Below are 24,536 nucleotides of genomic sequence, written 5' to 3' on the forward strand. Positions count from 1 at the left end.
GTTCAGGCAATTCTCCTGCCTCAGCCTCCTGAGTAGCTGGGATTACAGGTATGTGCCACCATGCCCAGCTGATTTTTTGTATTTTTAGTAGAGATGGGGTTTCACCATGTTGACCAGTATGGTCTCGATCTCTTGACTTCGTGATCCACCCACCTCAGCCTCCCAAAGTGCTGGGATTACAGGCTTGAGCCACCGCGCGCGGCCTTTTTTTGTCTTTTTAAAAGTTTATTTTTTGTTTGTACAAGTGGTTCATTTGAAACTAGTGATTATTAATATGTTGATTTTTCCCTTTGCTTTTCTCCCTGTTCATATTTTTTAAAAATTTATTTATTTTACTTTAGGTGCATACTATATCTGGCATTCCTCCCCATGTTATCCCTCCCCACCCTCCCCTCCCTCTTTATAAATTCAAAGTGGGTGAAATCTTACTTGAAGTTCAGAAAAATTAAGTAACTTGGGATCAAAGTTCACACAGCTCATAAGAGGCCAAACTAGCTGTGGTTCCTGATAACCACCTTCCCCACCTTCATCCTTCAATAACAGAACTCTGATTGTATCCAGAGCTCCAAGGCTAAATTCTACATTTCTCAGCCTCCTGGGCAGCTACGTCTGGACGGAGATGTAAACACGAGTTAGATCATGTCTGCTGAAAACAATCCAATAGCCTCCTGTCTCACTCAGAGTAAAACCAAAATCCTTACAGGCCTCCAAGGCCCTGAACATGCGGCCCCAATAGTTCCCTCTGTGAGCTCAGCTCCTGTCATCTCTATGCTGGCTTTGCTTCAACCACACTGGCCTCTGGTCTTTGTGGCTCCCTCTCTTACCTCTTTCAGGACTTAGCTCAATGCCTCCTTCACAGTGACACCCTTTGGGCAGCTACTTAAAATTGCAATACTCCTCTTCCCAATGCCCCCAACACCCTCCCCTACTATATTTCTCTCCACTGCAGTTAATACTCTCTCATCGACTCTGTATCGACCTTATTTTTTTCTATCTTCCTCCACGAGAACATAGATTTCAGAAGGACAGCTGTTCAGTTTGTTCATAGCTGTATTCCAGTGTCTGTCACATGGTGGGCACTTAAATACCTTCAGTGGATTATTGTGGAACTTCTAAAAATGCTAGTTAAGGGAAGTGGAGTCAGCTGAGAGAAATGCTTATCGGCCTTTCCTTCTTTCCATCTGTCCTCCTTCTCTCAGTCTGGAACTCACACATGATGGCAGGAACCTCAGTCGCCATCTTGGATCCGAGATAGCCTTGACGTGGGGTCCATGGACTAGCATGGTAGAGTAGAGAGGCAAGAGAAGCCAACGTGGAACTCCCTCATCAACCCTGGGCGCTGTCCTCCAGATTTCTTTTATAGGAAGGCTGATACATGTCTACCTTATATAAGCAACTGTGTTTTTGGGTAACTGCTGCACCAGCATTGGACCCTAGCTGGGTATGACTACCCTACAACTTTACAGATGTCAGAATGTCCTTTCTTTCCTTATTTGTGTGGCAAACTCCTATACTTTTTAATGCCACCTTCTCTCTGGCAGAATTCTGTTTCTCTTTCCCTGTTTTGGTAGCTTGGGCAAGGGTATTTCTTTCCAGTGGGTTCTGAACTCCTGGAGGAGAGGGACCATCACCTAGTCTTCTCATAACCCTGGCAACTAGCACAGAACTTGGCACCAAGGCTGGCCTTATTTCGCACATAAGACAGGCTTAATAAATGGCTGCTGAATTGTTTGGCTGAATACTTTGAGGCTTGGAAAATCAACAACCACATCAATGATTCCAACTACAGACTCTATTCTATATTTACTCACACGTCAGAGCAAGATGAGCTCATCATCTCAAGCATTACCACATTAATAATAATGACAAGGATAATGATAGGGATGATAGTCCCTTACATAGGAATATCGCTTCATAATTTTCAAGGCACTTTCCAAGCCGTTATCTCATTTGGGTCTCACAATACACTCTGCAGAAGGCAGGGCCAGTTATGCTCATGTTCAGTTTATAGATGAGGTATATGGTGATCAGAGAGACTAAATGAGTCTTCCAAGCCTTTCAGCTATTTAGAGGTAGAATTAAGACCAAAATCAGGTCTTTAGTCAGCCAAACCAAAGCTCAGCTGTGAATGATAACACTAAATGACTAAAGCATCATGGTGATTATGATAAATAAAACCCAAGCCCTTTAAAATGGGAAAATAAGAAGAGCCAGCTTCTCTCTGGTCCTAATAGATGAGGCTTACTTCCAAACCTTATAAACTGCAAAAACCTGAAAACAACCCAAACATTCAACCAGTAAGGAACTGGCTACAAAGGGTGGATTAGGGCCATCTACTAAAACACTAGCAGCCTTTTAAAGGAATAGCACTAGTCTTTGAATACTGATATGGGAAGGTGTCCAAGATCTATTCTTGGGCTCACACACACAAAGTCAGATTACAGATGAGCACATATGGTGCGATCTCATTCATACAGAACAGGGATCAGCAAACTACAGCCCACAGGTCGGTGGCTGCCTGGTTTTGTAAATAAAGTTTTACTGGAACACAGCCATTTGTTTACATATTGTCTGTGGCTGCCTTTAGCATTATGAAGCAGAGCTGAGCAGTGGCAACAGAGACCATCTGGAGTAAAAATACTCAGTCTCTGGCCCTTTCCAGAAAAAGTTTGCCAACTCCTGGTACAGACTTTACATTACTTAATATTTATAGAAAATATCTGAAATGAGATACCAAGCTATTAATAATGGTATTGCCTGGGATGATGGTATTTGCGGGCATGCTAAGTCTTTAAGAGTATATCTTACATGCTTTTATATTGTTTGAATTTGTCCAACAGACATGCATTCCTTTAAAAGTAGGCAAAATGGAAGACATTTCTATTTTGCATTTAAGAAGAATGACCCATAACAGCAGCAGGTGGTGGGAATAGGGGTGGTAGCAGGTGAGGCCATAGCTTCCAGGCCTAAAGTGTTACTTCCAAGGGCTTGAAAGACAAAATAGATGCTTTTTAGGACCTTCCATTAAAAATAGATTCACTTTGGTCTTTCTTGAGTTATTTCAGATTCCCTAACACACTTCAAATTCTTCCCTCTGAAATGCCCCTGACTCCCATAGTGGCACAGAGGGCTTCTACTCAACCTTTAGGGCTCTGTCTAAATGGACCCTGCTCAGAGAGGCCTTCACTAACAACCTTTCTGATTTCTTTCTCAGAGGAGCCTGTTCTTTTCTTTCCTAACTTCTTATGCTTCTTACTTCCTGCCATTTCCCTCACTCAGCTTCAAAGTTACATTAGGGTAGGGACCATGATGACTTTGCTCCTTGCCGTATTCTCGACACCAAGCACAGGTCATGGCATGAAGTAGGAGTCACTGAGCATTTGTTGAATGAATGAATGTCTCACACGTGCATAGATGTTTTAGCACATTCCTGCCTAGGAAAAGGCTGCCACACATGCTGGAAGATGAGAATAAAGGTCCTTTCACCCTACTGGTTCTATTGATATCTGTGGCCTAAAGAAGGACATAAACCTCCCTGTGACTCCATTCTAGTGACTGCGTCCAAAAGATGGGAGCCCTGCTGTTCTGTGTTTCCTTTTAGCAAAGGGTAAAGCCACCCAGGAGGATGAATTCAGAATAGAAGTGCCTCTGATCAATGGTTTCATAGAAATCCACAGATGACATGACTGCTGTCAGAATCATCTCCTAGAAAGTCTGCCCAGAGAGGACTAAGACACCACAGTCACCCTTCAGAAGCAACTGAACAGAGACATCTAAAAACCCACCCCTCTTTGCCTTAGAACCAGGTGGACTTCCAACATCTCATCTACAGAAGGGTCCATCAGTCTAACTGTCACGAGGATGTGAACTCCATGGAGGCAGAGACTTCATTTGGTTCCCTGCCCTGTTCTCAGCTCCTGTAAGAAGGTTTGGCACATGGTAGCTGCTCAATTCATATTTACTGAATGAATAAACAAATAAAAATGCCTAATCTGCTCTTGTCCCTTCTGCAAAAGCCTAATCCCATGATGCTACTTAGTGAACCCTTGAATGAAGCCTGATCCCTCAGATGATCCTTTGGGACCTGAAACTGGAATATAAACTGGGAAGTGATTCAAAGTCGAGAGTGATCCAAGTGCGGTGGCTCACACCTATATCCCCAGCACTTCGAGAGGCCAAGGTGGGTGGAACACTTGAGGTCAGGAGTTCGAAACCAGCCTGACCAGCATGACAAAACCCCGTCCCTATTAAAAATACCAAAACAAGCTGGGTGTGGTGGTGCACACCTGTAATTCCAGCTACTCAGGAGGTTAAGGCAGGTGAATTACTTGAACCTGGGAGGTGGAGGTTGCAGTGAGCCGAGATTGTGCCACTGCACTTCAGCTTGAGAGACAGAGTGACATTCCATCTCAAAAAAAAAAAAAAAAAAGTCAAGAGTGAGGTGGCCATACTTACCCCAGGAGAATGGACAAGCAAGGAAAATTGATCTGTAGGGAGGGTAGAATGCAGTAAGTGCTCAAAAGGAGACAGGGGAGAAAGAGAGCGATCCTGGAGTGAGGATGATTGTCTCAGCCTGTGCCTCTCCCAACCCGATTCCAGTCCTTTGGGAGTTTATGCTTCCTGCCCTTGGGTTCTTGTGTTCTACAAATATTTTGCCTTTTTGTGTCAGAGGGAGTTTTTGTTATCTGTACTGTTAAAATATAGAAACCTTTTAGCTTAAGTTATTTAGGTTTTTGTTTTCTCATAATAATGTCTCCTTTTTGTGTCAGATTGTTTTGAGTGGGTTTCTGTTTCTTGTGTTTTTATAATAAATTACCCCTTTGTTGCTTAAGTTGCTCTGAGTGTTTTTTTTTTTTTTTTTTTTTTTTTTTTTTTTTTAATTTTTTTTTTTTTTTTTTTTTTTTAAGCTAGATATTTCCTAAGATTCTACCAAACTGCTTCTGCTTCCCACTTGGGAAGCTGGATGTGGAGAAAGGCTCCTGGTCTTTCTGCCTTTGGTCACAGGAAGGGTTAATCTTAGAGAGTAATTTCCACTGTGCTAAGCCCAGCTGACTCCAGCAACATCTCTCTATGTGGGGCTCCCGTAGGCCCCTTTCACCTCCCTAAGCAAGACCCCAGAAGCCACAGCTCCCAGGATACCCAGATTCTCAGCTTTAGCAGAGCCCCGGATCTCTCTAAAAGACATGGACACAGGACACAGGTGGCTGCTGGGTGCAGAGGCCAATTCTGCTCTTCCTGAGGACCTAGCCCTGCCTCCATGTGGATGTCTTCATTGGGCTGCATCTCCATCTATGGTTCTCTCCAAACTCACAGGGTGTGGAGTGTCTTAAGTTCTTTGCTATGGACTGGCAAAGCATATGGGACACGTATGTCTATCACAAATATTCATGTAATAAATATCCCACACTTATGACATGTGCAAAATATTATGCTCACACTTTATATCTTCAGTACACAGAAAAGAACGTGCACTGTGTTCCTCTGGGCTAGCCCCATAAAGAGGGGTCTGTACCATTCTCCCTTCCAAACAAAGACACAGCTAATGCAATACCAATTACACAGGAAAAAGGAGGTGGGATGAAAGTGGGTGGATTAAAGCACATGTCAAGTACTTACTGGCACCGGGTACTCTGCTTGGTGCTGTGCCTATTTGCTAACCTTCACAACAACTCCTTCATTTAGTGTCACTGTCCCTTTTTCATGGATGAAGAAGCAATGCTCAAAGGAGTTAGGCAGCTTGTTTCAGGCCATGCAGTTATTAAGTGATGGAGCCTTCCTTATAAAGAAAGATATTGTGCGTGGGAGGATATCATCAAAGCCATGGGATCTGATAGCAAAGTAGACCCATTCCAGGAATCCAGGGATCCTGGCATAAGCAGAAGGAGACCAGAGGGTAAGGCAGTGTCCCTGGGTTCCACCAAATGGGCTACTAGACCAGGGGCCCAGGGAGATAGTAGAGGGTGACTAATATTTGAAGGTGTGTAGTCTGGGAAGGAAGGAAGGAAGGAAGGAAGGAAGGAAGGAAGGAAGGAAGGAAGGAACGAACTAATGGAGGATACTTGAGGCTTTCAACAGGCACCCTGACCCCTCAAACATACACAGTTATCTTTATCTTGGTACTTGCACTACAGATCCTAATAGGGTGATGCAGGATGCATTTGTAGGCTGTGCCTCTCCTTTCCCCTCCCTCCAGTAATCAGCCTACCTTTAGCTGCTTGGCTGGCTCAGATGGCAGCTGGGAAGGCCTTACGTTGGGCTATGGTTTTGGACCTAAAGACCCCTCTAGATACCACCCTGGATCAATAGGTAAAAGTGAAAAGAGCTTCACTGGGAAAGAGATTTGAAAGTATGGCTCTCAGACCATGAATTTCCCTGGAGAAGACCTGGGGGAGGGATGGCCACAATAAGGTAGCCATGAACAAGGTGACTAGAGAGAAAGCTGAGAGGGTTTCTACCCAGTAGTTTACTGTATCCATGGAAGCTGAAATGTCATCTTATAAAAAATGAGGCTGACAGGGGTGACATTTGGGGTGAATTTTGGAATCTCTGCCAGGGAGAAGAGTCGGAGTTGGATCAAGTTAAAGGCAGCTCTGGTGGTTTCTAAGCCTTGGCTGGTGGAAGGGACATCACTTGTAGTGGCTCTAAGTATCATGCTTGTGCAGCTTCGTCTGGGTGTTCTCAGCCGTGTGGGTGTGGGTTCAACAGAGGGTACAGTTTTGCAAGGGTTATGCACTTGGAGGACTAGGGGACAGGGTAATCGAAGGTACTGATTGATAACAATAGGAATGAAGAGATGAAAAGTAAGAAATAGTGATGGTATGGCAATGGGGATGGGGGTGGCGGGAGCAACTGAGGTCCCAGACTGGGTCTAAGTCGTGCCTTCTGTTAGAATTCGAAGTATCTGACTGTGCTGATATCAGTGTGCTGAAGAGAGTTCGGGCCCAGGAGGTTTTCCCAATGGCAGGTGCCAGGAGGAAGAGGGGATGTCAGAACATCCATTCCCTAGGCCAGCCCCATGAGGCAAGAAGACTACAAGGAAAACATTCTCCATTTCATGTACCAGTCTTCTAGAACTGTACCTTACAAACAGGACATAATCAAGAACGGGGAGGAGTTCAATGAGTTGATGGATATAAAGCACTTAGGACGGTGCTGGCAGTTGGTAAACACTAAGTTTGCCATTGTGCTAATTAGTGTTATGTGTGAACTCATGTGAGATATTCCCAGGGGTGGCCAGAAATATTTAATGAGGGGACAGTTTAAAAGGTGTCTCAGGTCCTACGTCCTACATTTTGCAAGCGGGGAACATGAACCAGAAAACCTTTAATTTTAACTGGTAATGTGACCCTGTTTGTATGCACAGGCTGATGGGGCCTGGGTGAACTGGGGTTATAGTAACAATAACAAAATCTATCATTCCCAGAGCATCTGTAGAGTGTTTAGCACATATGGAGCATTATACATATGTATGTATATATATATAATATGCATGTATAAAATATCTTTTAATCTTAACCTCCTGTGACATAATTATTACTAGCGACACTTTGTAGATGATGCTCCAAGAGATAGTAACTTGCTAAGCTCACAAATCAACCAAGGAAGGGAGCTGGGATTTAGATAATGGGATCTGGGATAATTAGGGAAGAATGAAAGGTCAAAAAAAGATAATAGCATAGAAGACAGTGGAGTGCCTGACACCCTGGAGCTCCTCTTACTGCTACTAATAACATTTGAACATTATAGAATGCGTAATATGTGCCAGATACTGTACCAAGGACTTTCATGCTTGGACTCATTGATCTTTACATTTCTATGAAGCAGGAATTTTCCTACCATTGTTTTATACAGGAAGAAATGGAGGCTTCAAGATGTTCAATACTTTATCCAAGGTCACACACATGTTAAGTGGTAAACATGAACTTTCAGTCCAATTAATTTGACAGTCAATGCTCTTAACCAGGCAGGGACAGCCTGTTTTTGTAAGGAAAATTTTTTTTGGAATGCAGCCATGCCTATTTCTTTATGTTTTGTCTATGGCTGCTTTAGGGCTATAGTGCTAGGGCTGAGTAGTTGTCATAGGTAAACCTACAATATTTACTATTTTTGAGAGAAGAATTGTTGACTCTTGCTTTTGATCATAACACTATTGAACTTGCCTTAATTAGCACAGATGTGCAATGTGCAATGGGAGTAAGTCAGCTGGAAGGATGAGCGAATGTGATAAGGAGGTATCAGAAAGCGAGCAGTCTATGACGAGGTGTCAGAGTGTGGCCAAGTGGTGTCCTTGGGACAGAGGTCCAAGCACCACGACCCTAGGATTAGATGAGCCGTCCATAGGGATGTTGAAGTTACCCAGGATGGTGAGAAGCTCTGGGTGTAGAGAAAGATTGAAAGATTGAGCCTCATATCAGAACGCTCTTTAGTGAAGGGGAGTGCCCAGGAAGATATCAGCTGATAGCTATGAAGCGTATGAGGTTGAAGTAGACTTAGGAATGACCATCATAGAAAAGGTGAACAAGAAGAGTAGTGGTTGGAAATAGATGGGTTGCAAAAAGTATACTGGTCCCCTTTCTTCCCACTCCTGAGAATATAGGGGTGGAACACTAAGCCATCTAGAGGGGGGAAAGGCAGGTTTCTGCAGGTGGCAGCAGTGCTAGGGTTGGTGTGGGCTTGCTGTGGTCCAGCCCAGGGCTCTCCTCACTATGCTACACTACTTGTTCTCTGCCATGTTGGCTGGACCTGTCCTCAGTACTCTCTGGCACCAGGGCCCTTACCTGTATAGTCAATGACGAAGCCAGCATTGCTCACAGATGCATCGCTGCGGAAGGCGAGGAAGAGGCTGTTGCTGCTGCTTTCAATGCGGCCTGGGAGCTGGGAGCCATAGAAGCTTCCTATGAGAGGGCTGAGAGAGTCCCGTCCGTCGTAGATATGGAGGAAGTCATAGCCAGGCTCCAAGTTAAAGCTAGGGAAAAAAAAATCCCACCCCCACCCCACTAAGGTCAAATAAAGGCTTTTGCTGGGGTCGTAGGTTCAACCAAAGCATGGGGCCTCCCAGGGAGCAAGCCCACCATCCCATTGGTACCCAACTCCCAAAGACTGGCTGGTAGAAAGGAAGAAGATGAGGCCTCGATGGCCTCAGTCAGGTGAGAAGATGGAAAAGGCAGGCTCAGGAGCAGAGGCAGCTTCCAGTCAGTGTTCAAAACTCTGGAGCGGAAAATCTAACATCTGCCTTATATGGAAGGGAAGATGAGTTGCCAACTCAAGTTGTCAACCAAAGTAGTCCGGAACCCAGGTATCTTACCTGACACCAATATCCTCATACTGTGCTGTTCTGAACCTCATTTTCTAAGAGAGAATGAGCTAACTAGGGAGCCATTCCCAGGCAGGAAGGGGTCTATTACCATGAGGGACCCCAGCTTCGTGGCTTCATCCCAAGCCAGTGCTCCAGCTCTCCTCAAGGTCTGCTGTTACACCACTCCTAGCACCCACAAACGTCCTCACTCTGAGCTATTCTGACCCTGGTGTGAGGGAAAAATCCATTTTAAAGACTTCGTTGAGCAAATTGAATATTTGAGTTCATGAATGTAATTTATCCCACTGGAATGGCTAGAGTGAAAATGATGGAAAATTCCAAGTATTGACAAGAATGTGGAGCTACTGGACCTCTCATGCCCTGCTGGTGGGAATGTGAATGGTTCACAGTCTTCTAGCCACTTTGGAGGACTGTTTCATCGTATCTAATAAATCTGAACATACAAGAGGTCTTTAAAAAGTTCATGGAAAATGCATATTATGAAAAAATTATGAATGGAGTTCAAAAGTTTTTTGCTCCAAAATAAGCTCACACTAACTTTTGATAGCATGTCTGCACAGGATCTGATGTGAGTCATTAAGAAGGACAAGATATCAGCCTAAAAAAAAAAGCCTCCGTCAGAGCAAATTGAATTCTGCTAAAATTGAAGCAAGAAAAGACATCAAATTTTTGGTGAAGTTTGGGGAGAAGAATGGTGACATCACTGATGCTTTGCAAAAGGTTTATGGGGACCATGCCCCAAAGAAATCAGCAGTTTACAAGTGGATAACTTGTTTCAAGAAGGGAGGAGATGATGATGAAGATGAAGCCCACCAAGGTGGACCTCCACATCCATTTGAGAGGAAAAAAATTAATCCTGTTTGTGTCCTAATTGAATAGGACCAATGATTAATAACACAAACAAGAGCCAACACCATAGACATCTTGACTGCTTCAGATTACAGAATTTTGACTACAAGCTTAAGGTTGACCAAACTTTCTACTTGATGGCTGTCAAAACTATTGCTTCTAGATCAGCTGCAGACAAAAGCAGAGCTTTCAATGGAAATTTTAAACATGTGGGATGAAGATCCTGAAGCATTTCTCCCAAGGACAGGAGATGGAACATGGATTTGCCAGATTTGTCTACAATCTGAAGACAAAGCACAACCAAAGCAATGGCTAGCAGGGGGTGGAAGCGTCCAGTTGAAGCAAAAGTGGACTGGTCAAGAGCAAAAGCCAAGGTAATGGTTTTTTTTTTTTTTTTTTTTTTTCAGACACTCCAGGCATTTTGCGGTTGATTTTCTGAAGGGCCAAAGAATGATAACATCTGCTTATTATGAGATTGTTTTGAGAAAGTTAGTTAAAGCTTTAGCAGAAAAATGCCTGGAGAGCTTCAGGAGAGAGTCCTCCTCCCCAACAACAATGCTTCTGATCATTTCTCTCATCAAACAAGGGGAATGTTTCAAGAGTCTCAATGGGAAATCATTAGGCATCCACTTAACAGTCCTGATTTGGCTCCTTCTTATTGCTTGTTGTTTCCTAATCTTAAAAAAATCTTTAAAGGGCACTTATTTTTTTTTTCCTTCAGTTAATAAAGTAAAAAGGACTACATTGACATGGTGAAATTGCTGGCACACTCAGTTCTTTTGGGATGGACTAAATGACTGTTATCGTTTATAAAAGTGTCTTGAGGTTGATGGAGTTTATGTTGAGTAATAAAGTTTACAATTTTTATTTTTATCTTTTAATTCAATTTGTACACAAACTTTTTGAAGTGACCCTGCTCTGGTACAGCAATTCTACTTGTAAGTATATATTTAACAAAGGCAATTGACACCAATCAAGTGTGCAAAGATGAAAACCATAGAAAAGTAAATGAGCTTGCAGAGAACAGATTTCAGAGGCAAATTTGCTCATGCCCAGCCACGGGCTGGGATACTCAGATACAGCAGGTCCGCGGTGTTGTTCATAGGCTCTCAGAAATCATGACTTTAAGTGAAATGACATATAACAAAACCAATTTTTTTTTCCCTCATCAACATTATAGGCTGGGTGCAGTGGCTCACGTCTGTAATCCCAGCACTTTGGGAGGCCAAGGCAGGAAGATCACTTGAGGCCAGGAGTTCAAGACCAGCCTGGCCAAAATGGCAAAACCTCTCTCTATTAAAAATATAAAAATTAGCCCAGGTGTGGTGGTGTACATCTGTAATCTCAGCTACTTGGGAGGCTGAGGCATGAGAATTGCTTGAACCTAGGAGGCAGAAGTTGCAGCGAGCCACGATTGTGCCACTGCACTCTAGTCTGGGTGACAGAATGAGACTGTCTCAAAAACAAAAACAAAACAATATAATGATATGACATTGAAGGAAACACTATCTGAGGAGCTGCTGTACTTCATTTTACTTAAAGTCACAGTTTCCAAGATGACACTGAGGACTTACTGTACTCTATTTGAAATTGAGAGAAAAATGACTGCTGTACCCTTTGGCTAAGATATAGTGGAGGGAGGAGGCCATGAGTCTCTAGGACAAAGGAGGTAACGCTGGCTGAGAGACCGGATAGGGGACTGGGAGCCAGAGGTGCACTGGCCTCCTTCCCACCCAACATCCTCTCACACTGCTGTCAGTTGCGGGGTCACCACACCACTGCTGGGTGACACAGTCCTCTTGCCCATGTAATTCAGCTTCTTGACATCTACTCTTTTAAAAGTCACCAGGGAAGGTTTTGGAGGGAGTCAGTCTTGGTCACAAATGATGGCATCACCACTTCCTAACTAACTTCCTTCTTTCTGTCCCTCCCTTCCTTCTATCATCAAATATTGAGCACCCTCAATATTCCAGGCACTGTGCAAGGTGCCAAGGACATGGGGACATGTCAGGCACCATTTCTGCCTTCAAAAATTGATGGTGCTGTAGGAAGTGACAGGCATGTCAACAACAAAATAATGTATAAAGTCAGCCCAAGGCAGAGCAGGAACACAAAGCGAGGTTCCTTGGGGAGGATGAAAAATCAAACGTTTATGGAGGAGGTCAAGTCTGAACTGAGTCTTGGGAGATGAGAAGACCCTTAGAGGTAGGACAAGGAGGGAACAGGAAGTTGCTGTGAGACAGAAACAGAAGCAAAGTCATAAGCATGTAAAAGAGTCTGTGAGGCCCTGGAACTGCAAGGAGCTCCGTCCGGTTGGAGCTCAGGGCTTAGTTAGGATAGGGTGGGCTGAGGATGGGGTGGGGGGCTGACTGGAGAGGTAGGCAGGGGCCAGATTGTTTGGAATGAAGCTCCAAAGTTTGGCCCCTTATTTATAAGCAAGAGAGGACTATTGGATCTATTTGTTTGTTTCTTTGTTTTTGAATTGAGGTATGATTTACACCATGTGAAATGATCAGCTCTAACGTGTGCCCCCCACCAGTTTGGACACATGCACATCAAGACCGAGAGCTGTCCCACCATGCCAGAGAGTTCCAAGTGCCCCTTTCCCATTCAACCTTCTCTACCCTCAGATGCCAGCACTGATCAGAATTCTTCACCAGGGATTAGTTCTGCTGATCCTACAATTTTATAGGCATTGAATCATACGTTATGTACTTTTTTGTGTCTGCCTTCTTTCACTCAGCATAATATTTTTGGGACTCATCCACGTTGTTGCATGTATCAGTAGTTCATTCTTTTTTATTGCTGAGCACTGTCATCAGAGGATGTTAAAATGGAAAGCAGGGTGGTTATTTCAGCATTTTTGAGTGACAAGATCACTCTGACAGCTAGCTTAGGGAGAGATCGGCATGGGAGGCAAGATGGGGCAGAGGAAGCCACTAGGAGATGAGGGCAATAATTTAGATGGGAGATGATAGGGCTCAAACCAGGAAGGGAACTGACAGGATGGAGAAGAGGAAAATACATGAGTTGAGTGAAGACGGTGGAGGCTGCAGGCCTCGGTCACTGCTAGCGGAAGAAGCCGTGAGAGCAGGTGTCAATGCCAGCCCCAAGGCTCAGAACAGAGCTCTTCTGGGGGAGAAGGAATAGGCTTGATTTTGTACATGTTCATTTGTGGCGTCTGTAGGCCCCAGACAGAGATGTCCAACAGCTGGATAGCGAGGCTGATGCTCAGAAGAAAGCCAGGGTGGGTGGTAGAATGGAGTCTTCCACTTACAAGAGGAGAGTGGAGACACAGGAATGACTGAGCTTGTCCAGGAAAGGGGTGTGGGGGAACAAGAGGAGGTTTTGACAAAGCCTGGCAAAGGAAGTCGCGTTAAAAAAGGTCCACGCGAAGTCACAGAAGAGCTTGGAGAACCGGGGAGTGTGACTTCACACAAACCAAGGGAAACATCAGACTAAGGATGGAGGGGGTGATCAAGAGGTGGATGGGATAAAACACGGAAAGGCCCATTTTGTTTGGAACCAGGAGTTTGTGGGTGGCTTTTATCAGAGGGGTTTCCCAGTGGAACCGTGGGGGCAGAAACCAGGTTCCGGTGAGTTGAGAGTGAACGGGAGGTGAGGAAGCAGAGAAAGGCAGAGATAGTTCTTTTGAAGAGCTTTCCTGTAGCAGGAATGAAAGAGCAAGTGCAGGACCTAGATGGGGGAATGCCTGGGACCTAAGCCTATCCATTTACACCTGTGGAGTGGGGTGGGAGGGGCCGGGGAGCAGACAGGGGATGCAGAGGGTGGGGCAGGGGCATCCAGCAAAGGTCCCCCTTCCGGGTCCCAGTATCTTCAGCGGTAAAGAAGAAATAATAGTAGTTTCCTCACAAATTACTACAAGGATTAGATGAGATGATATGCGTGAGACGGCTGAGCGTGGTGCTGGGCACGTAGACGGTCAATAAATGCTAGTTTCTCTCTCTTGGCTTGTTCACCTCCCATGGAGCTGAGAATTCTGCTCACAGACCTGTGAATACTCACCTGGAGACCCAGGTCCCAGAGCCCCTAGCTGCTCCGAACCCTTCATCTCCCACCCGGGGGAAAGGTACATACATGTTAAATACCAGGGCGATGACGTAGTCTGGAGAGACGGTCACTTTCCAGTCACACTCCTTGCCTGGCGGGTAGGGCTCTGGGTAATTTGGTGACAGGATGACTCCGGATGGTCCTGTCAGGTCGCCCCCACAGGGAGCTGAGGAGAGAAGAAGACAAGGTGAGGCTGCCTGTTCGCCCTGGGCACATTTTCATGGGTGTTGCTAATGTGCTATCGAGAGAGGAGGGGCTGAGGCTGACAGGCTGAAGTTAAAGCTGGCTGAGGGGCTCAGGGGAAGGTGGAATGATGGAGTTCTCCTTTAGAGTGGTGGGAATGTTTCGGAGATGATGGTGGTGGTGGTTCTGCGACACGTACCAGGGGACGCTGAACTTTTCATTGAAACACGGGTAATTTTACATTAGGTGCGTTTCACCTCAATAAATTATTTTTATTTATTTATTTTTTTGAGACGGAGTTTCACTCATGTTACCCAGGCTGGAATGCAATGGCGCGATCTCGGCTCACTGCAACCTCCGCCTCCTGGGTTCAGGCAATTCTCCTGCCTCAGCCTCCTGAGTAGCTGGGATTACACGCACGCACCACCATGCCCAGCTAATTTTTTGTATTTTTAGTAGAGACGGGGTTTCACCATGTTGACCAGGATGGTCTCGATCTCTTGACCTCGTGATCCACCCGCCTCGGCCTCCCAAAGTGCTGGGATTACAGGCTTGAGCCACCGCGCCCGGCTATAAATTATTTTTTAAAATACCTGGCCCTGCTGCTTCCCAGCTGTGTGAACTTAGGGAACTCATCTAGTCTCTCTAGCCTTCGATGTCCTTCCTCTATTATAAAAAGAGACATTATCTTCTTTGTGGAGTGGTTGTAAAGATTATTGGCGATGTCTGCTAAAGCATTTGGTAGAGAGTGAATGGTTGATATATGGAGCTGACACTGTCTGCAGACCTATGAAGTACATGGTCTTCCTTCACTGCCTCACATCCAGCTGCCAGGCGAGCTTTGTGGGTCCTGACTGCAAGTTCCCGTGCACTTGATGTCAGGAGGAGTGGGAAACACGCTCACATTTGCCTGCCAAGCACAGTTGGTCTCCTGGCATCTGCTCACGGCTGCAGATACTTTCCAACTTTCCAAAAGGCCTTGTCCAAGCGTATGTGTGTGCCTCAGTTGTATGGCACTATTATTAATCCCCAATCAGTCCGCATGGTCGCCCTTCCCTGAGATGACAGGCCTTTCAGGCAGGTGGGGAGGAAGAAGGTGGCCAGGTGACACAGCAACCTATTTACCTAGGGACCTTCTGGGCAGCTTCCCCAGAGCATGGATCAGCTCTTTTCCTCCATGCCTGGGGCTGTTGTACCATGGCATGAGGACTGGACACAGTGAAGGCTGGGAAGCGTGTGGGGTCATTAGCAGGATGGCTAAGACTGTAGATATGACTTGGTCTGGAAACCACAGGGCACCAGCAGAGGATGCAAACACTGAGCCCACAGGAACACAGGCAGCCATTTAAGGGCTGGCTAGAAAATCCAAGAAGAGTTTTTGTGGGGACAGCAAAAGGGTATTCCAAAGTTAGGGGCGGCCATTGGCTTGTCATAGAGTTGGGCACTGCTGCTTTGGCTATGTTGTGGAGCCACCTCTGGCTGTGGCTTTTACTCAGGGTCAGGCTTAAAGGGCTGGGTCAATCCCCAACAGGGTCTCAAACAAATGGTAGGTCTTTAGGTCAGGCATAAGAGCCCTAATGTGGCTGAACATCAGGCCACATCAGTGAGGAGTCTGCTTTTTTTTTCCCACATGGGAAAATAATATCCCAAGTACCATCCTGAGTACCAGAAACACTCAAGTACGCATCTATTACGTATTAGACTTGACAAATTGCATTTTAGATACACTATCTCATTTATGTCTCATTAACAACTCAACAAGCAATGGATTATTCTTCCTGACTTATAAAGGAAGAAAGTGAGGCTCAGAAAGGCTAAGTAACTTGCCAGAGTCACTCTGGGACTCAAACTGACACGGGACTGGCTCCAAAGTCTGTTGTTTCCCCTTCTCTACCTCCACACAGTTGGTGGCAGTGGCCAGTGTAGAGGAGTGCTTCTCCCTGCAGACCAGCAGGGGAGAGCCCAGTTGTTGCAGGAGCTTCTGAGTGAGGATGCTGCCTTTAGCTGGATCTGCTCATGTCTCACTCGCGTCTCCACTGAACCCTTCGAGAGCAGAGGGCTAGATAAATGGAGCCAACCAGAGGCCAGTACAATCAGGCTAGACCCTTGAACTTAACAAAGAAAGATGGCAATGTCCAGGTCAGGGAGTGTGGCCTTGCCCAGGCCAGCCTAGAAACAGAGTCTGATGTGGACAGTGAGAGTGGAAAGCCAGTGTCATATCAGAAGTCCGAGCTCTGGGAAAATATTCCCAGGGGGCACAATGAGGCCTCCATTTTGGGTTTCCAGCCTCCACCTCCCTCTGGCAGCACAGGGGCTTCTTCCTTTAAGTTTGCCACAGATGGGGTGAGTCTCTGTGGTTTCTGAAACTGCCCCCATTACTCTCCCACCAATCTCCAAAGTACTGTCAATGTCTCTGAGTTCTAGGCTGCTGCTCCCTGTGCACAGCTCTCTTCTAGATGTGCTTCCCACTCAGAACCCCGGCATGGGCTTCACTGGCCGCTGCCTGTTGTGCTCCAAGGCCTTGCATGGATCCCTGGGCTGCCTCACCAATAGGAAGGATCCCACTGCTCAGGGCTAGTGAGGGGTCCTGTTGAGGTTACTAAACCATGGTTGCCCAGATGGGAACGGGGGCAAGCTGCAGATCTTTCTAGACAGCCAAGAAGTGGGGAGGTTGGACTGAGGGCAAGAATTGTGGAAAGGGCATTGAGTTGGAAGTCATACAATCCTGGGCTCAGATTCTGACAATGTCACTCATTGGCTGTTTGAGTTTGGTCTAGCTGTCCACCCCTCTGAGCCTCTACTCCCTCATCTTGAAAGTAAAAGAATAACGATGATAATGGCGTCTAACATCCACAGTGCTAACTATGAATCAGGCACAGTTCTTAGTGCTTTATAGTATTTTCTTTTTTAATCCTCAAAACAATGCTAGAAGGTAGGTACTATCGTTTTCCCTGTTTTACTGGTGAGGAAATTAAGGCACAGGGAAGTTGAGCAATTTGTCTAAGGCCACACAGCTTGCTGTGGTGAAGCCAGACCTGAGCCCAGGGAGTGGAATCCCGAGCTCTCACCTCACCCTAGAGTGATTGCAGCTGCGATAATGTAGCTAAAATGTCTAGCCCAGTGCCTATCACGGGGACAGCGTCCAATGAGTATTTGTTTTCTTCCTTTGCTTCCTCCCCGTAATAAAGGGTTATCAAGGCCAGCTAGACTTGCTCATGGCAGAACGCCCAGGGAGCTGGAAATTAGAAGCATGTCACTGGGATTTCCAGTTCGTTTGAGAGAAGAGGCAAAGGCATTTATTCTGCTGCCTGAGGAACATTTCCCAAAGCTGAGTGTAGAAGAACGGGTGATGAAAACTGAATTAACCTCTCCACCCTGCCCACTGCACATTTATTGTTCTCCCCAGCTTAGCACAATCCTCCTTCTCCACCTGGGACAATCTCGCCTGCTTTTCTGTAAAAATAAGTCTAAGGAATCACAGTCTTGTAGAAGGCTGAATTTGGAAGGAGCCTCAGAGGTTCCCAGATTCCCTTCTGTGCCTCATCAGAATTCCCTTGAGCAGATGGCATTCTGGCTTAGGGAAGGAAAGTGAGTCTGAAAACTTGAAAGAAGAAATCAAAGAAGGGAAGGATGAAAAGAAGGAAGGAAGGAAGATAGAATGGAAGTAGATTAGTATTTCTTGAGATTGGGGTTAGGTGTGTCCTCAACCCACAATGCTATAAGGGAAGTGTATTTCCTCACAGATGAGGAAACCCAAGCTCAGAGAGTGGAAGCAATTTCCCAAGGCCACCAAACTAGTAAATGGCAGAGCCAGAAACTAAATCTGGATGTGTCTACTTCAATATCCCATGCTCTTCTCTACACAGCAGAATATATAGTGAAGAAATCAGCTGGATTTGAAACCCAGGTCTCAACTTCCTGCACCACACACCCTAGTGGCTCCTAATTCCCATCGAGGAGCAGGATTTAGCGTCTCACCTTCGGGGCCTGGCCTCAGAACTATGACTGGCATAGGTCAGTCCTCAGGTGCCTGGACAGCACACTGCCTCTCATCAAGCCTGCGTGAGAGAGGTGCAGGCCAGGGCGGACGCTCCTATAGCAGATGTCTCAGAAGTCCCTCATGCCCATCTCCAGCAGGGGAGGTGGTGTGGGAGGTAGGAAAATGAGAGGCTTTGCATTCAGACTGGCGTGGGTGTAAATCTTGGCTCTGCCATATCCTAGCTCTGTGATTTGGGACAAGATATCCAAATTTGTCTAAGTTTCAATTTCAAGTGTAAATGAGGAAATGGTGCTAATTTCAGAGAGCTGTCAGGAAAGTTAAATGAGGTTATCTAAGTAAATGTCCAGTACAGGGCAAGTACACAGTAAGGACTCATTGACCATGGGTTCTCTTCTCTTCTAACAGCCAGCATGGACAGGGGACACAAACACTCGGTATTTTGCCTGAGCAAAATACCCTGAAAGCAGGCACCTGGAGTGTTTGTTTCTATCTGTTTACCCTTCTTTCCCATCCCAGACTTCCTTCAAGTTCCCTCCTCCTCTCAGTCTCAAGTAGTTAGAGGCAGGATTTTTCAGGCCCCACTTTAAGTGATGTGACTTTAGACAAGTCTCAGGTCCTTCATGTCTTCATCTCTCCTATAGGGAGGTTTTAAGACTGAGAACAGATCTAAAGAAGCAAAACCCTGTCATCCCAACATTTTGAGAGGCCAAGGCAGGAGGATCACTTGAGCCCAGGAGTTCGAGACCCACCTGGGGAACATAGTGAGACTCCATCTTTACAAAAAAATATGAAAATTTGCTGGGTGTGGTGGCATAACCCTGTAGGCCGAGCTACTTGGGAGGCTGAGTGGGGAGTATCACTTGAGCCCAGGAGGTCAAGGCTGCAGTGAGTCATGATGGCACCACTACACTCCAGTCTGGGCGATGGAGTGAGACCCTGTCTCTAAAATCTAAAAGAACCAAAACCCAGGTAGCCAATAATTTCCTTGAGAACAGGAAAAGCAAGGTTCTTTTCTTTATATTCTGAGCCTGTGGGTACCCTTCTATTGCTTCAGGTAATAGAAGGGTCATTTTGGAACCTGTTAGCCTTTACTACCCAAAGTGACCCATTGTCCTACTTCTGACCTGTACAGCCTGGGCCCGAGAGAAAGGGACAGACCTGTCTGACTTGGAAGTCTCTGGGACCATTTTAGCAAGTGAGGAATTTGTAGTGCTGTGTGTGTAGAGTATGAATGTGAGTGAGTGCATGTGGGGACACATGCATGCAAAGCAGGGTAAATGGTGAGTTTTCTGCAACTTTCATCTGTTCCAGTTCTCCTGGCCCCAGGCCCAAGATGCAGCTGCCGCTTGCATGGAGGGTTCTGGAGCACGCAACTGTGAGCCCCAAGGGCAGAGTGCACCCTGCAGCTGCTTTGTACCGATGCATGTTGGCGGGCTGGGCTGCCAGAAGAACCTGTTCTCGATCTTCACACAGCTGATCTCTGCACTTCCCTGCAGCGCGTAGCCAGGGTCACACTGGAACACTGTGGAGTCACCGGCTTCCCAACTGTCACCACTCCGGCTCCCATTCTGTGGGACCCCAGGGTCATTGCAGGATGTTGCTGTGGACACTGGGGCAAGAAAATAGAAGAGAAGGTAGGGTTGCCCGGGTGTCTGCCAGTCATGAGGCTCCCAGCTCATCACCCTTACCGACTGCCATCATCTGTATACTGCTACAACCACCATCACCTCCCCACCACCAGCAGCAGCTGTGGCCACAGTGCTACTGTCACTCCCATTACTGTCACTGCCTCCACCATCATTTGTGATCACACTTGTCATTCTCACTGATAGCGACACCACCATTCTTCCAGTATCTCCACCATTACAGTCATCCACCTGTCATGAGATGCTATAAGTTAAGCATGATTGCACTGTTATAATTATAGAACTGAATTTAGCTTAAGAACACAAGCATTGTTACATAAACAAAGCGTTGCAATTTCGTACAATGTAACTAACATGATCAGAATGAGGAAGTGACAAGATAATCAAATCTAAACTCCATGTTGCCAGATGTGATGGCTCATGCCTGTAATCCCAGCACTTTGGGAGGTCAAGGCAGGAGGATCACTTGAAGTCAGGAGCTTGAGACCAGCCTGAGCAACACAGCAAGGCCCTGACTCTACAAACAAAAACAAAAACAAAACAGAAAAAACATGAGCTGGGTGTGCTGGTGGTTGCCTATTGTCCTAGCTATGCTGGAGGCTGAGGTGGGAGGATCCTTTAAGCCCAGGAGGTTAAGGCTGCAGTGAGCCATGACTGGGTCACTGCACTCGGGGGACAGAGTAAGATCTCATCTCTAAAACAAACAAACAAATAAATAAACTCCATGTATTCAATTAGAAGGGTTTGCAAAGGACTTTGGGAGTTGGCCTGCCTCAGTGCTGAGCAGTGGTTGTGAGGCTGTAGGGAGTTACTGAAGTTAGGTCAAGATCATGCTCTCTTTTGCAATGGCAAACAACCAAGGATCCATCAGATTGAAATCATATTTGAAGAAAAGTCAGATATTTGTAGCAAGTGGGCAGAGAAGAGTTCAAAAATAGCTGAGATATATTAAAAATTCAAAATACTCAGGAATTTGGGAGATCTTCGTGTCTAGTACCTAACCTAGTTTAACATAGAGCAGGTGTTTTATAAGCGAATACTGAATGAATGATAGATGGAATGAATACATAAATAGAAGAATGAGTGGGTGAATGAATGAACAAATGCAGCATGAGAAAACACACCAGAGAAAATGGTGCGAGAGTAAGTCTAGAGAAAGGAATTTCAAGAGCTGCAACAACCCTGGCTGCTTCCACGGCCCAGAGCTGATAGTGGGGCCCGGTCCCAGCCCCCAGCTATGTCATCCCTCAGAGACTGTGCTCAGCAGACTCTAGGGCAAGGAGCTTCTGGAAACCACAGGATAAATAATACTCATTTGACTGGAGTATCAGTTTTCTCAACAATTTAAGAAAAAAATACTTTTATACTAAAACAAAAAAGTTTATTCTGGATTACAATGTAAAACTCACATTAGTTTTTAAGCAAAAATTTGAAGCCTTAAAGATATTTTGTGCTTGCTATACCCTTCAGACCTCCTGGGGATACACACGCATTCTCTTCTGCTGTTAGGAGGATGTCCGTGGAAAAGTTTGAGAAGCAGTAGCCTAGGACAACTGTGTACAGACATCATTAAGTATAACCTCTAGGACTGTAGATGAGTCTTGAGTTACAGAATCTGATACCTTAAACTCAGTAACACCTAAGGAAGCGTACAGCAAACTATGGTCCACAGCCATATCTGGCCCTATGCCTATTTCTGTAAATAATGTTTTACCGGAACACAGGTACACTCATTTGTTTACATATCAATATCTGACAGCTACAGAACTTATTTATAAAGTCAAGTAAGCATCAATATTTTTCCTTCCCAGTTAAAATCAGACTTAGCTTTCAGCGTTATAGTGCACTGTACACATGCAAATGATCCCCCAAAATAAACAGCTCATTGTTCTGGCCATACATGGAAGGATTATTTATATGGGAGGCAAAAGCATACAATGATTAAGAGCTTAGGTTTAAGACTCAGACACATGGGTTTTTCTATTAACTAGATGACCTTGTATAAGAAGCCTCGGAGCCCACATCTGCAACATGGAGTAATAATGGTGCCCATACTGTAACGGTTTTGTGAAAATTATAAGAGCTGATGTATTGGAGAGCTTAGTGTGGCACCCATCTCAATAGATGGCTGCAATTATGCTTCCTGCTCACCTATTTTTTTTTAATTGTTCTCCCTTTCTCTCTTTAATGCTCCTGAATTGGAGCTGCTTGGCAAAGCACCCGGGGAAAGGCTGGATCCACGTGGTACAGACAGGATGTTAGATGTTACACAGTAATGTTTACTTAATAAAGCCAAGCCTGCACTAATCGTCCCTGGCATTTCTGTACAATCCCCTGTCAAATACACACTATAAAGTTAACATGGGGTGAGCCGTTCTCTCTTCCCTAGAGTAGTCCTGGTATTTGCTAACTGATGACAGCAACAGGAAAGGTGACCTTTCCCAAACCTTGGTTATGCCCATAACACTGGGCCAGGCTGTCATGACCTTTCTGGAGCCCAGGCTAGGTAGCTTTGACCATGCTACTCTGCCTAAGCAATACTAGGGGCAGCTTGCCCAAGGAAACCCTTGTGTTAGAGAAAACCATCCGTTCATGTGTTCCTATCTTCATGTGTCCATTTGCTCACTAAGCAGTGAGTGAGCACCTGCTGCATACATACACTATGAGAGAGTCTGGAGGCATGGCAGGAGCTTTTAGTGGGATGGCAAGTAGGTGCCCAGCTTCAAATGAGACGGAATGCCTGGTATTGACAATGTGCTGAATAAGTAGAAGTAAAGTGCCGGGGTGCCGTGGGCTATAGCAATTTACTCTGAATGGGGAGACTAGGAGGCAGTGGCATCTGAGATGAACCTTGAAGGATGAATAGGACTTCCATGAGCTGGACAATGCATCAGAAAGCAGCCTGTACACAGCACAGGCGAGCACCCAGGGACTCTGTCCCACGTGGCTAAACTGAGGACACAGTGGGGGTCAGATAATGTAAATCTGTGGGGAATCTGTCAGCATAATTATGGGCTTTTCTTTTTTTTTTTTTTAAAGCCATACCCATCAGTTTGGGCACAGTTGGAGAAAATATGTCTGGCTTAATTATTCATAATACTCCTTTCCCCAGAGAGGGGACTGAGCCGTCTTTTTAGCATTCTACTCTCCTTACTTCCTTGCTGCTGGGAGATCCTTCCGTTGCTTATCCCAACAATTTCCCAAGTTTGTTCCATGAAATGCTAGTCTCTTGAGATGGCCTTGAAAAAAGTCATCGATGATGGAATATGTTTGGAAATTGTGACCTACCAGACATCTTTGGAATTTAAATGCATTAGCATAGCAAATGTTCTCAGAGGTCCCAAATTGCAGATCATTTCTTTAGGTCTGCATCAACTTATGCTTTACTCCCAAGCATTACTTGATTGTGCAAACTTCTTTTTCTCTTGCAATACCAATTAGTATTCCATGAAACTCTTAGGAATAGATGGAAAATGCTAGACTGGAAGCATGCATGAGTGTTAAACGGACAAATTAATAAGGATAAAGCAATGTGATCCTGGAGACTCTCATCTGCTCCCCACGCTGCTAAATGCTCATCTCCACAGAGATGACAGACATAGCAGAAAAGAGCTAGAAGCAGGATTTGCAACTCTGTAACAACCTCAGTGGTGCCAGGGATATACCCCAACCACCGTTAGCTGATACACCAACGGGAGAGAGCTCGGGGGCAAAGCCATGGCACAGGTGCCACAAGAAATTGCTCTGGAATTACCATGGAAACTCCCCCTCCCTCCCACCACACATGCAGTGGAGTAAGGAGATGGTAATGAAGACAGCTGCTGTATAATAAACATAAGCAGAAACCAAGGCACAGTCACTTGTTCAGGGAGAGGAATGATGGAAGAGGCACTTCAGAGGAGATGAGATGATGCATTCCAGGGAGAGGCAGGGCCAATCATATAAATTATCTCATATTGGGACTTGGATGTTTGAGCATTGGCCATTTCGGGTAGCTCTTTGTCATGCTCCTCCATAATTGGCTATTGCAGTGCCTAATTAATTAAATTTAGATTACTCATGTTGGCTTCCAGTCTTTGCTGAGACCTACACTCAGCTAAGAACCCGAGCGTGTAACATGTCCCATCAGCTCATTCATAACCGTGCCCCAAACCACTGTCTACTTGCACCTTCCACATCCCTCCGTGCTCCCTGTGCTTCAGCCATATGGGGTAGCCCTCCACTTCCGGAACCCACATTCTTGCATCTACACTTGTTGGTGTGTTCTTTGCACCTAGAATGCCCTTTTCTCTCTTTTCCATCTAATGGGGTGCACAAGTCCTCCAAAGTCCAATTCAGCGGCACCTTTCCCTGTCATAGATGACTACTTGCTCCTTGAAACACTTCCTTTTCTTGAGTAACTTCTACTTGTCCTTTGGGTCTGAGCTTGGACATCATCTTCTCTAGAACATCTTCCTTGTTGCTCCAAGGT

At 45.5% G+C, this 24,536-nt stretch overlaps 1 protein-coding gene across 2 annotated transcripts in view; it reads right to left on the minus strand.

Annotated features, from left to right (window-relative positions):
* CSMD2 (CUB and Sushi multiple domains 2) overlaps nt 1–24,536 on the minus strand; it is a 616,956-nt gene that overhangs the window by 122,328 nt on the left and 470,092 nt on the right. For both annotated transcript variants that reach the window (XM_017527996.2, XM_017527992.2), the window contains 3 exons: nt 19,837–20,028; nt 14,264–14,402; nt 8,778–8,965 (listed from right to left, as the gene is read on the minus strand). In XM_017527996.2, coding sequence (XP_017383485.1) covers nt 8,778–8,965; nt 14,264–14,402; nt 19,837–20,028 — 519 coding nt within the window. The remainder of the gene's footprint in view (nt 1–8,777; nt 8,966–14,263; nt 14,403–19,836; nt 20,029–24,536) is intronic.

Source organism: Cebus imitator, unplaced genomic scaffold, assembly GCF_001604975.1.
Source record: "Cebus imitator isolate Cc_AM_T3 unplaced genomic scaffold, Cebus_imitator-1.0 Scaffold51, whole genome shotgun sequence".
NCBI classification, from domain to species: domain Eukaryota; kingdom Metazoa; phylum Chordata; class Mammalia; order Primates; family Cebidae; genus Cebus; species Cebus imitator.